The 18385-nt window shown below is 43.9% G+C and overlaps 1 protein-coding gene across 4 annotated transcripts in view; it reads left to right on the top strand.

The window, feature by feature from the left end:
* The window catches only part of LOC122562305 (uncharacterized), a 152232-nt gene that overhangs the window by 96408 nt on the left and 37439 nt on the right, over positions 1-18385 (top strand). For all 4 annotated transcript variants that reach the window (XM_043715131.2, XM_043715130.2, XM_043715129.2 and 1 more), the window contains 9 exons: positions 1235-1483; positions 2651-2860; positions 3699-3877; positions 5473-5662; positions 6229-6371; positions 7050-7234; positions 8505-8779; positions 10408-10624; positions 11301-11469. In XM_043715131.2, coding sequence (XP_043571066.2) covers positions 1235-1483; positions 2651-2860; positions 3699-3877; positions 5473-5662; positions 6229-6371; positions 7050-7234; positions 8505-8779; positions 10408-10624; positions 11301-11469 — 1817 coding nt within the window. The remainder of the gene's footprint in view (positions 1-1234; positions 1484-2650; positions 2861-3698; positions 3878-5472; positions 5663-6228; positions 6372-7049; positions 7235-8504; positions 8780-10407; positions 10625-11300; positions 11470-18385) is intronic.

The following is an 18385-nucleotide window of genomic DNA, read 5'->3' as shown; positions in this document are numbered from 1 at the left end:
GATGATGGAAATCTGAAACAAAGTAGAAATAACTGGAGAAATTCAGCAGGTCTGGCAGTATCCGAGGAGAGAAAACAGAGTTAACGCTTCCAGTGAGTCTGCATCAGAAATGGGTTTGTCAGAACAGTTCTGAAGAAGTGCCACTAGACTGGAAACATTGACTCTGTTTTCTCTCCGCAGATGCTGCTGGACCTACTGAGTTTCACCAGCAGATTCTGTTTTAGTTCCCAGCCTATCCAGTCTCATTTCATAGCCGAATCACTCCGGTTCATGGAACATGGTGGTGAATCTCCTCTGCATCCCTGCAGTGTAGTCACATCCTTCCTAATGTGTGGCAACCATGAGATTATCATAAAGTCCTGCCTTCTCATGCTCACTCCCTGCCTGAGTTGTGGTGACTCTTGAGGTTAAATCACCACCAGCTGTCTCCCACTAATGGGAGAATAGGACTATGGTGGTCTGGGACAATGGTCACATGGTTACCAGACTGCACATTGTACTTCAGCTGTGGCCTAACTGATGTTCTGTACAGCTCCATTATAATTTGTTCACTCTTGTATTCAATACCCTGATTAACAAAGGTAAGCATCCCATTGCTGCTTTAACCACCTTCATCCTCCTGCCTCCCTACTTTAAAGGATTTATGGATATGCAGAGCAAGGTCTCTCTGATCCTCTGTCCTTCCTAGGGTCCAGCCATTTATCATGTACTCCCTTGCCTTGTTAATCCTCCTTAAATGCATCACCTCGCACTTTTCATTGAATTCCATTTGTCACTGTTCAGCCTGTCTGTCCAGCCCGACTTGTTTAAATGTTTGATTTTAGGACTGATGGATTTGTTAATATCCTGCAAACCAGAGCACACTATCTAGATCAAAGTTCACTTTGCAGCTAATGGAAGCCATTTCTTTTTCCAACCTTCCTCCCTCCTGTTTCCCTCCCACACTCAATAATTAGAAACTAGGAACAGTTGTAAACAGTTCTTACAGGCAACATGAGATCCATTGTGGTTCCCTGATTTATCCATTTCTTATTGATTTAATGTTATTAATAAAGGCACTGTCTTCAATCTGAAATTAATTCCTAATGCTTAATGGGTAGATATAAAACATCACTTGTAAACCTATACAAGAGGGTTCATGACAAACATTACATGGTTTGGGGAACCAGTGACTGGCTGCTTGCCACTCTCTGTAGTCGTTAAGTTAACCGTGTCTCCATTTTTGTCGTTGCAGATGGCAAGACTGAATACAGATTACCTTCTCAAACGGCTATAACACATGATGCCTTGGTACGAGAAGTGATCACCCCAGAGCTCCTTCAGAAACACCTGAATCTGGCTTACCTGAACCCAGTGCTTCAGTCTGCACTCAACCCTGCCCTGGTCTCTGCCCTGGGGATACACAAACTCAGCAGTGCTGATATTATTGCAGTCACCAAAGCCATTGCAAAGGAACTAACACAGACTAACTCTGCTTTCGATGGTAATAAACCTGTCCTTTTTATTAGTTGCGCTATATTTTCACAAGTTACTCAGAAGTTGTAGCTCCAAAACAATAGTGCATTGTACTATATTTAATATCAACTAGCAAATCACAGCATGGTAGCGAATTACTGACATTTTCAGGCTGCCTTCAGTTTGCTGAGATGCTTTGCGGCATGCACCTCAGGTACTTTTCCATGCTTCCACAGACAAATTGCAACGGATCTGTGGTCAAAGGTGTATGTCTGGAGGGAATGCCAGCCAGCACCTTTGTGTTCTAGAGAAAAAAAATTCACTGAAATAAATATGGAATGTAAAGCTAAGTTCAGTAATGGTGGCATGACACCATTAGTTGTTGTATAAGAAAAACCCATCTGGTCCATTAATGTCTATTTGGAGAAGGATATCCACTGCCCTTACCAGCCCTGGCCTCTATGTGACTCTAGGTTATCAGCAATGTAGTTGACTCTTAACTGTTCTCTGAGCTGAAGGGCAGTTAGGGATGCGGTACAGACGCTGGCCCCAGTGAATGATTAAAGAAAAATGTGGAATCTTTATCAACTTTGATGATCCTGGATGTGCTGAACTCTTTTGTCACTGATTTGAGACAATTCTGTTACTGACCAAAAATATTATGATGATTCTATAGTTTTATAACTTGTGGAAATTTGTACTTTTTACATAAATTGCCAGTTACTTTTAAAAAAACATAAAGTACTTGGACACAAGGGTTTCTCTGTGGACTTGACTGGATAGTTTACCATGGTTATTGTATTTAATTAGCTCATTCACATAAGCTGTACAAATCTAATGAAACAAGTCTCGTAACCTCTTGGCATTGTGAAAAGCCAAGACCCAAGTGCAGGCCACCAGCAAGTTTTCACATTTAGGAAGTAAAGTTCAGAAAATTTAAATGTGTTGAACTTATGGCTATTTTTTGAGGAAAATAAATTTCATTGGGGAATCTAAGAAGCTCCTTAGCTTCAAGGTTCTGTAAAATTCAAAGGGGAAGAATTAAGAAGTTTAGAAGTAGCTTGATTATATAAAGTTGCTGTTTTCCTCTTCCCTGATGTGGGATGAAATCAGGTTTTGGGAGGGTGGAAGAATGTAAATTTTGACTCTGATTTTACTTCAGATTTAAATTTTTCTTTTACAATTCATTGATCAGATGATGACATGAAAAAGATTGCAAAATTGCTGGTGTGTAACTATCGCAGCCTCGATCAAGAATATGGGAACACTGAACAACTCTTGGATGATCTGAAATCAGTTCCAATCATTCCTCTTGCTGATGGAAGGATGGTGTCACTCAAAGGTCAAGCCATATTTTTCCCTCTTTACGATGAAGAGAATGAACAATTTGTAAACCGCGTGCAAGGTGAGGATGGCTTGTGTTGCTCCAAATTAAAGATCTAATGCCAAGACATGGCTTAATGGAGTATCATTTTAGAGAGCTCGGTTTTACCAAGACTTTGTTCTGCTGCTGTTTGCAATTTCCCTCAATCCACTCCTGCCCATGCCATAGCAAAGGACTCCAGAGTGGTTTGATGGGATGGGTGACCCCCATTAGTTAACTGTTTGATGCAGGGTACCGAGCACAGTAAAGGGTTAATTGTTGTCCTTGTCCCCTTCCTGCTAAGCCTGAGCATCTCTGCTGTTCTGCTGCTCCACTTCAAACGGCGTCTGCTAAATGCAGAACATATTCTGTTGGCCCGGCAGTTCACACTAATGCCCTTGCCATCAGCTTAATAGCAGGCTACCTATCCTCTTAAAAGGAGGCTGAGGTGTATTTTGGAATTTATTGGCTGTCAGCCAACTTCTCCTTGTGCCGAAGTGCCTAGTATGGTACTATCATTGTTACAGCCCTAGAACTACCAAACTGAGGCACACCCTCCTCATTCCTGAAGAAGGGCTTATGCCCGAAACGTCGATTCTCCTGCTCCTTGGATGCTGCCTGATCTGCTGCGCTTTTCCAGCAACACATTTTTAAGCACTGATCCCCAGCATCTGCAGCCCTCACTTTCTCCTGAGGATACTAAATCCTGTTTTCCCAGGGCTGAGAGTGCATTTAAACTTGGCAACAGCTTTTAAAGTAAGGTTGGGTTGTAGGTTCAGAATCACCGATCCCTGTCTTCTCTGTATTACTGTGGATTCCTTTTGAGATGGTCTGTAATTTAAAATTGATCTTAATCACAGCTCTCTGTTTTTCTAATTAGGTATTCAGGAGCTATATCGGGATCTAAAGACCATCCATCCCAATGTGCTTACCTGCCTTGACAATTTGGGTAACTCGCAGATTCGCAAACTTCTGGAAAGGATGGATGTTTATTATCTTAAACCAGACAAAGTCATGTTCGAGTACATTCTACCCACCTTGAAGGAGCAAAAATGGAAGGTAAACTTTTCCAATTCAACGCTGTCACATTTAGTGCAGAAGTCTCTGCTGTGCGAGTCATATTTTCATCACGGAATGTAGAACCTTGAATCCATACAGTGTGGAAGCAGGCCATTTGGCCCATCAAGTCCACACCGACCCTCTGAAGAGCATCCCATTAAAACACCCACCATCCTGTAACCCTGCATTCCCCATGGCTAACCCACCTCGCCTGCACATCCCTGGACACTATCGGCTATTTAGCATGGCCAATCCAGCTAACCTACACATCTTTCGACTCTGGGAGGAAACCAGAGCCCCTGGAGCAAACCCACGCAGACACGGAGAGAAAGTGCAAACCCCACGCAGATAGTCGCCCAAGGTTGGAATCGAACCCGGGTTCCTGGTGCTGTGAGGCAGCAATGCTAACCATTGTCTTCTGCTCCACCATGAGCTGAGTCCTTGGCACCTCTGTGAAGCTGAAAAATCCTGTTAACACATTAGGTATCGTGTTTGACTCCAAGATATGATTCTGACTATATATTGTCTCATCCCAAGGCTGCCTAATTTCACCTCTGTGGTATGACCCAAGTCTTCCCTGTCTTGGTGCACCTACATCCAGATTTTTGATACCTCTGGACCTGGCTTTTCAATTACAGCCATGGCCAGCCTCACCTCCCAGAAACTCAAGAATCGACGTTTCTGGCATAAGCCCTTCTTCAGGAATGAGGAAAGTTTGTCCAGCAGGCTAAGATACCTTTTATCTTAGCCTGCTGGAACCCTCCTCCCTGCCTTTTATCTTAGCCTTCTGGAACCCTCCTCCCTACCTTTTATCTTAGCCTGCTGGAACCCTCCTCCCTGCCTTTTATCTTAGCCTGCTGGAGCCCTCCTCCCTACCTTTTATCTTAGCCTGCTGGACAAACTTTCCTCATTCCTGAAGAAGGGCTTATGCCCGAAACATCGATTCTCCTGTTCCCTGGATGCTGCCTGACCTGCTGCGCTTTTCCAGCAACACATTTTCAGCTCTGATCTCCAGCATCTGCAGACCTCACTTTCTCCTCCCAGAAACTCAAACTCCACAAAAGCTTTTGATGCTGGTATCCAAACCTTGTTGACCTATTTTGGCTCCCTAAGCAACATCTCAATTTTAAAATAACCTTATTTCACATTAACCTATGATCTCACCCCTCCCTATATCTGTAGCCCTCCGATAACTCTGCTCCTCCAGTTCTGGTCTTTTGAGTAACTCCTGAGTTTGGTCACATTGGTGGTCATTGTTTTGGATTTCCTTTCTAAGCTCTTTGTGAAGCAATTAATTATTACCTGAAAGGTGCTGCTAAGTATGTTGTTTTAATACTCTTGGAAACAAACTAAATCATGACAGTAATTTAGTTTGACAGTAATTTGGATGTAATTTTGACAGTAATTTGACAGTAATTTGGATGATTGATCATAGGGGCATGAGGGATGTTTTCACACAGTATATATCTTTACTGAAATGGGGTGAATGTCATTTTGATGTTATTGGCCCCAAAATCTGATGTTGGTTTTAACCTCCAGATTGTTCACTTTATGTATTTTTTTCTCCTCCCCTCTCTATCATTGACTTTTTCCAGGAGAAGTCTCAAGGTGTTGTAGTCAGCTACAGCATCTTCCTCAAAATGCACTGTCAGGATAATGAGCTACAGCAGTTCAGACCCTACATTCCAGTGCTTACCAACAAGGGCTTTGTCTGTCCAGTACACGTTAATGTCAACTTTACATGTAACTACAAGAATGCCATTAATTTACCGGTGGACCTTCCAGGTAAAAACAAAGTTGGGGAGGTGGGAATGGGGACAATAAATAGATATTAGATACTGGGATGTGTTACAGCAAATAAGTGCCATTACGCAAGGTTGATTCTGAACTGTCAGATAGAATAATAAAATAAATTCTGTATTCAATGTTGGTTAACAGTGAATTTGACTTGTTAGGCTTAGCGCTGAGTACATTATAAATGAATCTTTCATATAATCGATGCATTTCTGTCTCCCTTGTGTGGTCTGTTTGCTGCCTCTAGTCTGTCTAGGGGAGACAGGCAGGTGACTTATGAAGTGGTTGTCTATGCTAGCAGCAGAGAGGTGGAATTGCTTTCTCTCCTTTTCCCAGCATGAGGAGGTGCTTGGTGCCTCCTTGTGGTCAGTATCTGACAATGCTGCTACAAAACCAGCCCAGCTCATTGGGGATTACAATGGAACTCCAATAGGGCACAAATCTCTTGAGACATTATTTAACATTAAACAAAATCTGTACAGTGTGAGGGGTGGTGACAAGTTGACATAAAACTCTTGTTTCTACAATGTGTTGTAATTATATTTTTGCATGTTCAGGTGTTGACTGGGTACTATTGGACTCATGCTACCTGCGGACAGATAATGATTCTGAAGGATGGAGGATGTATTTCAGTTCCCTTGGTGTTCAGGATTTGTTTGTTTTTCAAAAGAAAAAACGCACCTTTACAAAACAGGAACTGGTTAGTTAAACTTATTATTAATCTTATTTTAATTGTGGTATGTACCCAAACTTGACAGAGTTTACATACACAGTGTGTATTTACAGAAACAGGCTGTTCAGCCCATTTGATCTGTGACAATGTTTGAGCTCCACACAAACCACTTCTCACTTCTCTTCATCCCACCCAGTCCATTTTGACTGCTGCTGCTTTTGTTTGTGAGTCGCTACCCCTTTGCAATCTTCGTCAGCTTTCCCTTGATGACTGAGTAGGTAAAGCTGTTTCCTGGTGATGTATTGACTGGTTTGTCCCAGTCGGGAGTGTGGGGCTGGAAAAGCACAGCAGGTCAGTCAGCATCCGAGGAGCAGGAGACTCGACTTGAATTTTATCTGACATCCTGATGAAGGGCTTATACCCGAAACGTCGATTCTCCTGCTCCTCGGATGCTGCCTGACCTGCTGTGCTTTTCCAGCACCACTCTCTCGACTCTGATCTCCAGCATCTGCAGTCCTCATTTTCTCCTGGGTGGTCCCAGTCCTGGCCCCTAAACTGTAGCACTGACAGGCAAGGGGCCTGAGTATCTTTACAATGAAGAGCTGGGAAAATGGATTCTTATCAGCAATGTAGGCTAAAGTTGCGTTATGTTGATGGATTTTATAAATTTCCAGCTGAAGTAATTTTTCTTTTACGTGTTTGTAGGTATCTAGCCCATGGGCACAAATCTGTGAATTGTGGCCCAGCACAGCAGATAATACATATATTGTGGAAGATTATGTCTGTGAGGAGCTTCACACCCTCTTGACTACAGAGGTTCTGTCTGATCAAATGAAATTCCAACAGAGGATAAACCTGCTCAAACTTTTTGACAGAAACTGGGACTCTGGGTAAGTTAACTGTGTGTGATTTGCCTTATATTTAAATCAAACTTAGATTTCTTTTTAAAATTGACTTCTTTCCTCCTCCCCGCATTGCTTGCTTCCTCCTTTCTCCTCTTTTTCTCTTCCTCCTTTATCCCACCCAAGGTTGTAGGACGTTGAGCAAACAACAGGTTCTGAGGAAGGGTCACTGGACTCACAACATTAACTTTGATTTCTGTCCATAGATGCTGCCAGACCTGCTGAGCATTTCCAGCAATTTCTGTTTTTGCTTCTGCTGTCTTTCAGTTCCTAACCTGTTTCCTGTCGAAGGGCTGGCGTGAAATGCCAAGGCAAATTGTGTCACCCTTCTTTGGGAATTCCTTCTCCTCAATGCCTGGCTGGAGCCAGTCATTTCTTGCATTATAGAGCCACAAGGGTAACACACTCTGCTCCTCCTGCTGCTGTGAACATTGTGTGCTAACCCGCTGAGGACTGGAGTTACATTTCTATGCCAAAATCAGAAATCATTTGTACATTAACTCAGGCAATACATCATTGCATTGAGCCTGAGGCCCTGAAACAGGCTGTAGACTTTGTTCTGCTCCTTTTAATGTAACCCCATCAAACTTTCTCTTTTTTTCCCTCATGCAGTGATCTCACTTCCCCGTAAATACATTGAAAATATTTGCCTCATCTGTTCATGTAACAAGTTCCACTTAGTATGAATAAAGTTGATGAATAAGAACATTCATCGCGATAATGTATATACAGGGTAGTGGGAGTTTCTCATCTGTTATCACCTGCTATCCTGTGAAGTCTCTGTTTTTTTCCTTATGTTTTCATGGAAGTTCTAATGAACAGTCAGGCTGTTGCATAAGGCTTAAGAGAGGAATAAGAATCTCTTTTCTTCAGTGGGCGGCACGGTGGTTAACACTGTTGTCTCACAGCGCCAGCAGACCCGGGTTCAATTCCCGCCTCAAGCGACTGACTGTGTGGAGTTTGCACATTCTCCCTTGTCTGCGTGGGTTTCCTCCGGGTGCTCCGGTTTCCTTCCACAGTCCAAAAATGTGCAGGTTAGGTGAATTGACCATGCTAAATTGCCCGTAGTGTTAGGTGTAGGGGTAGGAGAATGGGTCTGGGTGGGTTACAGGTCGGTGTGGACTTGTTGGGCTGAAGGGCCTGTTTCCACACTAATCTAATCTAAATGTAATTCCTACTGGGGAGGAACATGTCTGGCTTCCACAGTGAACTATTTTCAATATTCTCAAAGTTAACTTCTGTTAATTCTCTATTCCAGTTGCAGGTTGTCTCAGTACTGCACAGCTAGACTCTTGAACAGCCAGGATAAAATCCTAAAGAACGAAATTCATTCTTCTTTTGCAATGTATCTTGCAACTCTGTCATGGTTACCCACCGACAGTCCAGCTGAGAATGGCGCAGGATTTTGTACAGCATATCTACGTCCTAGTGAGGTGTACCTGAGATCAAACAATTTAATGGAACTATTAGCCAACCGCGTCAGCTATGTATCTTGCGATCTTCTTGAAAAGAGCACGTTTGCTGCTTTTACTGGTAAGTGCAAATGAAAAACCTTTGACTAACCATTTAGAATCTTTGAAAAGGGGTTGTGGTCAACCTTTTCTGATCGATTAGTGTGTAACTGATGGGTGCAAATTAAAAGTTATCAACCACTTGTGTTAGATGAGGTTCAGCTGGGGTATTAGCAGAAACTCATCCAAGATTCAAGTCCCTGATCAGTGTTCAGTATTCTTGTTGGAAAGTACACTTCTGTGTTAACGGTGAGCATAGTTGGGCGATTAGCATTTCCAACCAATTCCATGAGTTGGCCTCTCCCAAAACCCAGCATGTTTAAGACTGGTAAAATGGGAATTGTGGGGTTAAGTGAATGGAATTCCTTAATCGATATAGCAACGGGACTATATCTGCTGTCACTTTTCCCCTTGTAATGAAAGTCCCAGTCAAAACCATCCCAAATTTCTAGTAGAGTAATATTCATCAGCATAATCTGACCATCTTGTTAAATGTGCAGTTAACTAAGCTCACTGTATACACATCCAACCTGAAAGCACCCTTAAAATACCAATGCACCTATTGGGAACTGTGGTAATCTGTCTACTGTTGATACTCTGTTGGTGATATGGTAATGTTACTAGACTAGTCTGGTAACTAATCTGGGAGTGTTGCTTTAAAAACCCATCATGACAGCAAGTCGCTTTTAAAATCAGTTAAAGATCCGAAATGTAAAGCCAAATCTCTGATGGTGACAGCGACAGCCACCGTACATTATTGTTAAACCGTTCAGGGAAGGAGGTCTTCTGCCTTCATCTAGTTGGATTTCCATGTGATTCGCAGCAATGTGGTTGCCTGTCTATAGCCCTCTGAAATGGCACTAGCAAACTACTCAATTCAGTCGAAGATGGGAAACGAATGTTGAACTTGCCAAAAACACCTACATCCCATGGGGAGGAAAAATAAAAGAAAAGGATGTGTGATGTAAGTGGTTAGTGTAAATCTTCGGCAATGCAGTGATTTACTGGGTCATTGGTAGTAATTCTAGTATTGGGGAGGGTTCACGTTGTCGGTCAGAGTACAATCATTCGGTCTTTTCAAATAGTACAACATCCATATGTCAATGGTTCTTTCTCATACTGACAAACTTATCCAACTTTGATCCTTAATACATAACCAGATGGGCCAATTCAGCAAATTATTGCTAATAACTTGGCCTGTATTTCTTGAAGAATCAGCAAACAGTATCTGAATTTCAGATTTTGTCTTTTATGACCTGCAGGATAGAATCTAACATCATTTCTGTTTCAATGGAGCAGCGTTCATTATGTTGTCTAACCTAATCCATACTTTACAAAGGCAAACATGTTGTGGATGCTGCAAATCAAATAAAAACAGAAAATGATAGACACATTCTTCAGTTTTGGTGACATTTGTAGTGAGAAAAACTAGAGTTAATGTTTCAGATCTGTGAACTGAAATGTCAACTCTGTTTCTCTCTCAACAGGACACATGCAGCATTTTCTGTTTTTTTTCCCCGTTTTACATGGCCTGTATAAATGTATTGTTATGACTAAGTGTTTTTCTTTTAAAAAGAGAAGATGCTCTTCTGCTCCAGTAATAACGCTGTCTGCCCTGTGGAGTGTTTCAATATTCTCTACTTTTCTCAGGTATTAAGACCTCCATTTCTGTGGACATGATGATCAACCACTTCAAATCGTGGTGTGTGAAGACGCCTACGAGTGGATCTGGTGATTTGGAAGGTGCAGAATTTCAGACATCAGCTGAGCACATACACAGAGTTTACGCTTACTTGGCAAGGAACTGCAGTGGGAGTCAGCTGACAGAACTGTTCAAACATTTCCCAGCCGTGTTTGTACCCAGCAGGTATCCACAACCCTATTGATTTTCAAATGTGTGCCTTGTAAAACTACCAGGGGGATGTGGAGGTTGCTAAAATGTTGGCATTCTGAGGGCCTTTTGTTCAGATTAAGCTTCTGTTGCTATCTTTAATTTTCACATTGCACTGCATTCCAGTTTGGATTTTGCTTGTCTTCTCCCAGTCACTTGGCCACAACTGGAAATATCCATGGTGACCCGCATAGGTTACTCCATGTTAGAGGAGATTACAGTTGTGTGTGTGTACGTATGTGCACTCGCTTGGGGTCGGGGGGATGCTGTTGAAGGTGCTGTCTTTCAGATACGATGTTGATTCAAAATCCCACTAATTCTCAGCTACGTGTAAAAGATCCCATTTCACTATTGGGAGGAAGTTCTTCGTGTTCTGGGCAATAGTTGTCTCTCAGCAAAAATAAATTGTTGGAAGATTATCTCATCACTAAGCAGGTGAAAAGTTGCTGTGTATATATTGGTTGGTGCATTTTGAAATGCAAACAGCATTTCAAAGACTTCCTTGGGTTGTGAAAGATGTTTTGATCAGGTGACCTGCTTCAAGGTCCCTTCGTCAATGACCTTGCGGGAGGCAGCATGTGAGTGATTGTACTTTCTTTTGCGATATTAACTGCTGTGCAATTTGGAGTAAATAGTCAACTTTCTTTTGAAGCACTGAACCGATTTGTTCTGGAAATTTCTACCATTTGAAGGATGTGTTTTGGAGTGATCCAACTAGAATGTTCCAACGATATAAATATCAAACTGAGGACACAAATGGACCTCATCTGCTTGCACCTTTCTACCATCAATGGGACGATATGAAAGATCTATTTCAGAAGGTTTGTCTAAAACCATGCATGACAATTTATGTTCACCACATTTTCTCTAAATTTTATGGCCAAGGAATTTGAGTATGTCCATTATTGTGTGTGTAGTGGGGGGAGGGTTGTGGAGTGTTTAGGAACAAGCCACAGGTGAGGATCAAAGCTGTTTATCTTAGGCTTCAGGCTTATTACTCTTTTTTTTATATATTTGTGGGATGCAGCGTGTGCTGGTTGGGCCAACATTTGTTGCTTTCCCTTATTGCCCTTGGGAAGGTGGTAGTGAGCTGGCATCTACAGTTCATTCAGTGTAGGTGTACCCACAATGCCATTAGGAAGGGAGATTCAGGATCGTGACTCTGTGACAGTGAAGGAACAGCGATAGATTTCCGAGTCAGGATGGTGAAAGGAACTTGCAGGTGTTGGTGTTCCCATGTAACCGCCATAAAATACCAAGATGGAAGTGGTTATAGGTTTGGAAGGTGCTATCAAAGGAGCCTTGGTGAATTTTTGCAGTGCACCTTGTACATAGGGCACACTGCTGCTACTGAGCATATGTGCGTATAGTGCCAAGGCCACTGTTGGAATATTGCATGCAATTCTGGTCTCCTTCCTATTGGAAAGATGTTGTGAAACTTGCAAGGATTCAGAAAAGATTTACAAGGATGTTGTCACGGTTGGAAGATTTGAGCTATAGGGAGAGGTTGAACAAGCTGGGGCTGTTTTCCCTGGAGCATCAGAGGCTGAGGGGTGACCTTATAGAGGTTTACAAAATTGTGAGGGGCATGGATAGGATAAATAGACAAAGTCTTTTCCCTGGGGTCAGGGAGTCCAGAACTAGAGGGCATAAGTTTAGGGTGAGAGGGGAAAGATACAAAAGAGACCTAAGGGGCAACTTTTTCACACAGAGGGCGGTACATCTATGGAATGAACTGCCAAAGGATGTGTGGAGGCTGGTACAATTGCAACATTTAAGAGGCGTTTGGATGGGTATATGAATAGGAAGGGTTTGGAGGGATATGGACCGGGTGCTGGCAGGTGGGACTAGATTGGGTTGGAATATCTGGTCAGCATGGACAGGTTGGACCGAAGGGTCTGTTTCCATGCTGTACATGTCTATGACTCTATGACTTTAAATGCTTATTTTGCACTGATGCTTTGGACATCCTCATCATTGAGGATGGAGATATTTGTGGAGGCTCCTCCTCCGGTGAATTGTTTGATTGTCCATCAACATTCATGACTGGATGTGGCAGGATTATAATGTGTAGATTTGATGTGTAGATTGTGGAATGGATTGATCTTTTCTGCATATGCTGTACGTAGTCCTGTTTGACAGCTTCGCCAGGTTGACACCTCATCTTCAGGTGTGCCTGCTGCTGCTCCTGGCATGCCCTCCTGCACTCTCAACTGAACCAGAGTTGATCCCCTGGCTTGATGGTAATGGTTGATTGGGAGATATGCCGGGCCATGAGGTTACAGATTGTGCTGGAGTACAGTTCTGCTTCTGTTGATGGCCCACAGTGTCTCATGGATGCCCAGCATTGCTAAACCTGCTTAAAGTCTGTCCCGTATAGCACAGTGATAGTGCCACACAACACGATGGAAGTTATTCTCAATGTGAAGGTGGGACCTTGTCTCCACAAGGACTGTGCGGTGGTCACTCTTAATGATTTTGTCATGGACAGATCTGCAGCTGGCAAATCATTGAGGATGAGGGCAAGTACGTTTTTCCCTCTTGTTGGTTCCCTCACCACCTGCTGCAGACCCAATCTAGCAGCGATGTCTTTTAGGACCTGACCAGCTCGATCGGTTGTGCTGCTGTTGAGCCACTCTTGTTGGTGGACATTGAAATCCCCCACCCAGAGGACATTTGTGTCCTTGCCATCCTCAGAGCTTTTTCCAAGTGTTGCTCAACATAGAGGAGTACCCAGTCATCAGCCAAGGGAGGATGGTAAACGGTAATCACCAGGAGGTATCCTTGCCCATATTTAACCTGAAGCAATGAGACTCTGCCTGGTCCGGAGTCAATGTTAAAGACTCCTCGGGCACCTCCCTCCCAACTGTATCCCATTGTGCCACCACCTCTGATGAGCTTGTCCTGCCAGTGGGACAGGACATGTCCATGGATGGTGATGGTGGGTGTCTGGGACATTGTCAGGTATGATTCCACAAGTGTGACTATGTCAGACTGTTGTTTGACAGCTCTCCCAGTATTGGCACTAGCCCCCAGATGTTAGTGAGGAGGACTTCACAGGATTGACAGGGCTGTTTCTGCCATTGTCTTTTCTGGTGCCAAGGTCAGTGTCAGGTGGCCTGTCCAGTTTTACACAACAGAGTGCCTTGCAAGGCCATTTCAGAGGCCACATTGCTGTGCATCTAGTGTCACATGTGGATAAAAACAGTGGGTTTTCTTCCCTAAAAAACATAGTAGACTTTTAATTTCAGACTCAAATTCCAAATTCCACCAGCTCCCCATGCAGGGATTCAAACCGGGTCCTCAGTGTTACCTGGGTGTCTCTATTACCAACCCAGTAGTACAAAACTCCCATACCATCTCCACCCCTGAATCAGGTAGAGTAGAAAATGAATAGAGAAAGATCAGGACATGTCATCGGAAAGACCTGGATCACAGAGGGTAAGGGTCGGTGGGACAGGTACTGTTAGTGTGGGTTGTAAAGAGTCAGATCTGGGAGCAGGAACATTTGAGTGAGGAGCCCTGGTTTGGAGATCTATTGGTGGGAGAATTGGGGGTTGGAAACAATGACTTTGAAAGTAGATGGTCATGAGTTCTTGTAGCGTAAAATGATTTTGTGAGATAGTAATTGCTAGATTGTCATTAAAAAGTCAGGAAAGGAGCCTCAGATCTCCATCCAGTCTGAGCTATATACATTTAACAAGCCATTGCTTTCTCAGGACAAGTAGGGATCAGCAATAAATGTGGCTCTGCTGGTCTGGCATACAAATACAATGTGAAATAGTCCAAAACTAAATTATTGCAAATGGAAATCTGAAATGAAATTAGTGTATACTGGAACCACTCAGTGAGATGGGCAACATCTGTAAAGAGAGAGGTTGATAGAAGAAATGGATTGTATGCCCCAGCTAGGGAGGGTGACACAAGGGGCAGATAGTCAGGCAGATTGGTGCCTGGGAGATTGACACCTTTGGGGGAATTATGTTGTGGAGGGGAAACCCTTCCCTCTTTTACCCCAACTTTGAGGCTCTTGAGTACTCAGTTAAGAAACACTTCAGGACATCTCTGCATCACTGTCAGAATTAACTCTGTAGTTAGCAGGTAAGGCAGCTATCCTGACTGGTAAAACAGAGGGGTGTGTCTGCTGGGTTGAGGGGCAAGGGTGGTGGAATTGATCTGCCCCGCATTTGGGTGATAGGGGTAGAGTGTCAGTTCAAAGCATCTCCCCTGTCAATGTTTCCAAACACGCCTGTCCCCACAAGCCTCCTCCTGTTATCTGCCCCTTCAGAGGGTACTGAAAATGTGTTGCTGGAAAAGCACAGCAGGTCAGGCAGCATCCAAGGCATAAGCCCTTCAGGAACGTCGATTCTCCTGTTCCTTGGATGCTGCCTGACCTGCTGCGCTTTTCCAGCAACACATTTTCAGCTCTGATCTCCAGCATCTGCAGTCCTCACTTTCTCCTTCAGAGGGTCCTTTTACTCTCTTGTGCTTTGTGATCTTTAGCTTGCTTCTCCACTATCAGCCACAGATGCTGAGCCTGACAAAGTGACTGCTTAGCCTCTAACAAAGGCACGGTGGCACAGTGGTTAGCACTGCTGCCTCACAGCACCAGAGACCTGGGTTCAATTCCCGCCTCAGGCGACTGACTGTGTGGAGTTTGCATATTCTCCCGTGTCTGCGTGGGTTTCCTCCGGGTGCTCCGGTTTCGTCCCACAGTCCAAAAATGTGCAGGTTAGGTGAATTGGCTATGCTAAATTGCCTGTAGTGTTAGGTGTAGGGGAATGGGTCTGGGTGGGTGCGCTTCGGTGGGTTCGTGTGGACTTGTTGGGCCGAAGGGCCTGTTTCCACACTGTAAGTAATCTAATACTGCAGATGGTAGAAATCTGAAACAAACATGACAGAATCTGAGAAAACTCAGCAGGTCCGACAGCATCTGTGGAGAGAGAAACAGTGTGAGTTCTGAAGAAGGGTCACTGGAGTCAAAATATTAACTCGGTTTCTCCCAACACCGATTGCTGTCAGAGCTGCTGAGCTTTTCCAGTGCTGTCTGTCTGTTTCAGAATGCTTGCTGCTTTTTGGCTAGTAGAGCTTCGCTGTCCAGGCATTGACCACGATGGAACGTCCACCCACCAGGTGACCACTGAAGAGCCTCTGAGGCACATGATCCAGTGGACTTTCCCAGGCATTGTGGTAGTGGGAAGGTGTCATAGAGATGTACAGAATGGAAACAAACCCTTCGGTCCAACCTGTCCATGCCGACCAGAAATCCCAACCCAATCTAGTCCCACCTGCCAGCACCCGGCCCATATCCCTCCAAACCCTTCCTATTCATATACCCATCCAAATGCCTCTTAAATGTTGCAATTGTACCAGCCTCCACCACATCCTCTGGCAGCTCATTCCATACATGTACTACCCTCTGCGTGAAAACGTTGCCCCTTAGGTCTCTTTTATATCTTTCCCCTCTCACCCTAAACCTATGCCCTCTAGTTCTGGACTCCCCCAACCCAGGGAAAAGACTTTGTCTATTTATTCCTATCCATGCCCCTCATAATTTTGTAAACCTCTATAAGGTCACCCCAGAGCCTCCGACGCTCCAGGGAAAACAGCCACAGCCTGTTCAGCCTCTCCCTATAGCTCAAATCCTCCAACCCTGGCAACATCCTTGTAAATCTTTTCTGAATCCTTTCAAGTTTCACAACATCTTTCCGATAGGAAGGAGACCAGAATTGCATGCAATATTCCAACAGTGGCCTAACCAATGTCCTATCCAGCTGCAACATGACCTCCCAACCCCTGTATTCAATACTCTGACCAATAAAGGAAAGCATACCAAACACCTTCTTCACTATCCTATCTACCTGCAACTCCACTTTCAAGGAGCTATGAACCTGCACTCCAAGGTCTCTTTGTTTAGCAACACTCCCTAGGACCTTACCATTAAGTGTATAAGTCCTGCTAAGATTTGCTTTCCCAAAATCCAGCACTTCGCATTTAACTGAATTAAACTCCATCTGCCACTTCTCAGCCCATTGGCCACCTGATCAAGATCATGTTGTAATCTAAGATAACCTTCTTTGCTGTCCACTATATCTCCAATTTTAGTGTCATTTGCAAACTTACTAACTATACCTCTTATGCTCACATCCAAATCATTTATATAACTGATGAAAAATAGTGGACCCAGCACCGATCCTTGTGGCACTCCACTGGTCACAGACCTCCAGTCTGAAAAACAACCCTCCACCACCACCCTCTGTCTTCTACCTTTGAACCAGTTCTGTATCCAAATGGTTAGTTCTCCCTGTATTCCGTGAGATGTAACCTTGCTAACCAGTCTCCCATGGGGAACCTTGTCGAACACCTCATTGAAGTCCATATTGATCACATCTACCTCTCTGCCCTCATCAATCTTCTTTGTTACTTCTTCAAAAAATGCAATCAAGTTTGTGAGACATGATTTCCCACTCATAAAGCCATGTTGACTATCCATAATCAGTCCTTGCTTTCCAAATACATGTACATCCTGTCCCCCAGGATTCCCTCCAACAACTTGCCCACCACCGATGTCAGGCTCACTGGTCTATAGTTCCCTGGCTTGTCCTTACCACGTTCTTAAACAGGGGCACCAATTTGAGTTATTCTTGTCACATATACCTAAGTATAGTGAAAAGTTTTGTATTGCAAGCAGTACGGGTAGTCATAGCAAACAAGAACATACAGATCATAGGGTGCTTAGACAGAGTGAGGCAGACAGGGTTACTCTGCAAAAAAGGTGCAGAAAGCAAGATCAACATTAGGTTTGAAAGTAGAGAGGTCAGCAGTCTGATCACAGCAGGGAAGAAGCTGTTCTTAAACCTGCTGATGTGTGTTCAAGCTTCTGTATCTTCTGCCTGACGGAAGAGGTTGGAAGAGAGTATTACCAGGCTGGGAGGGGTCTTTGATGATATTGGCAGTCTTTCCGCGGCAAAGAGAGTTGTAAATGGAGTCCATCTATGGGACATTGGCTTTCGGTATTGTTTTAGGCTGTGTACACAGCTTTCTAGTTTCTTACAGTCCTGGGCAGAGCAGTTGCCGTTTCAAGACATTATGCACCCGGATAGAATGCTTTCCATGGTGCATCTGTAAAAGTTGGCGAGAGTCCGTATGAATGTGCCAAATTTCCTAAGCTGCCTATGGCGTTGATGTGACTTCTTGACTGTCACATCTACGTAGGAGGTCCAGGAGAGATTGTTGGTTATCGCCACTCCTAGAACTTGATGCTCTCAACCCTCTCCACCTCACTCCGTTGATGTAGGTAGGGGCGTGTCCTCCTCCTTTCTTCCTGAAGTCAATGCTCAGTTCTTTTGCTGATACTGAGAAATTGTCATCGTTGCACCTTGACACCAAGCACTCTTATCTCCTTCCTGTATTCTGACTAATTTTTGATATCCAGCCTGCAACGGTGGTGTTGTCAGCAAACTTGTAGATGGCATTCATACGGAATTTGACTACACAGTCATGGGTGTTCAGGGAGTACAGTGTGGGACTAAGAACACATCCTTGCAGGGCGCCAGTGTTGAGAGTTTTAGATTAGATTACTTAGTGTGGAAACAGACCCTTCAGCCCAACAAGTCCACACCAACCCACCGAAGTGCAACCCAACCAGACCCATTCCCCTACAATTACCCCTTCACCTCACACTACCCCTTCACCTATTTAGCATGGTCAATTCACCTAACCTGCACAGAAACCCAC

Source organism: Chiloscyllium plagiosum, unplaced genomic scaffold, assembly GCF_037043375.1.
Source record: "Chiloscyllium plagiosum isolate Xiang-an unplaced genomic scaffold, Cpla_swu_hap1 HiC_scaffold_25, whole genome shotgun sequence".
Taxonomy (NCBI): domain Eukaryota; kingdom Metazoa; phylum Chordata; class Chondrichthyes; order Orectolobiformes; family Hemiscylliidae; genus Chiloscyllium; species Chiloscyllium plagiosum.
This window is presented reverse-complemented; position numbering and strand designations above follow the sequence as displayed.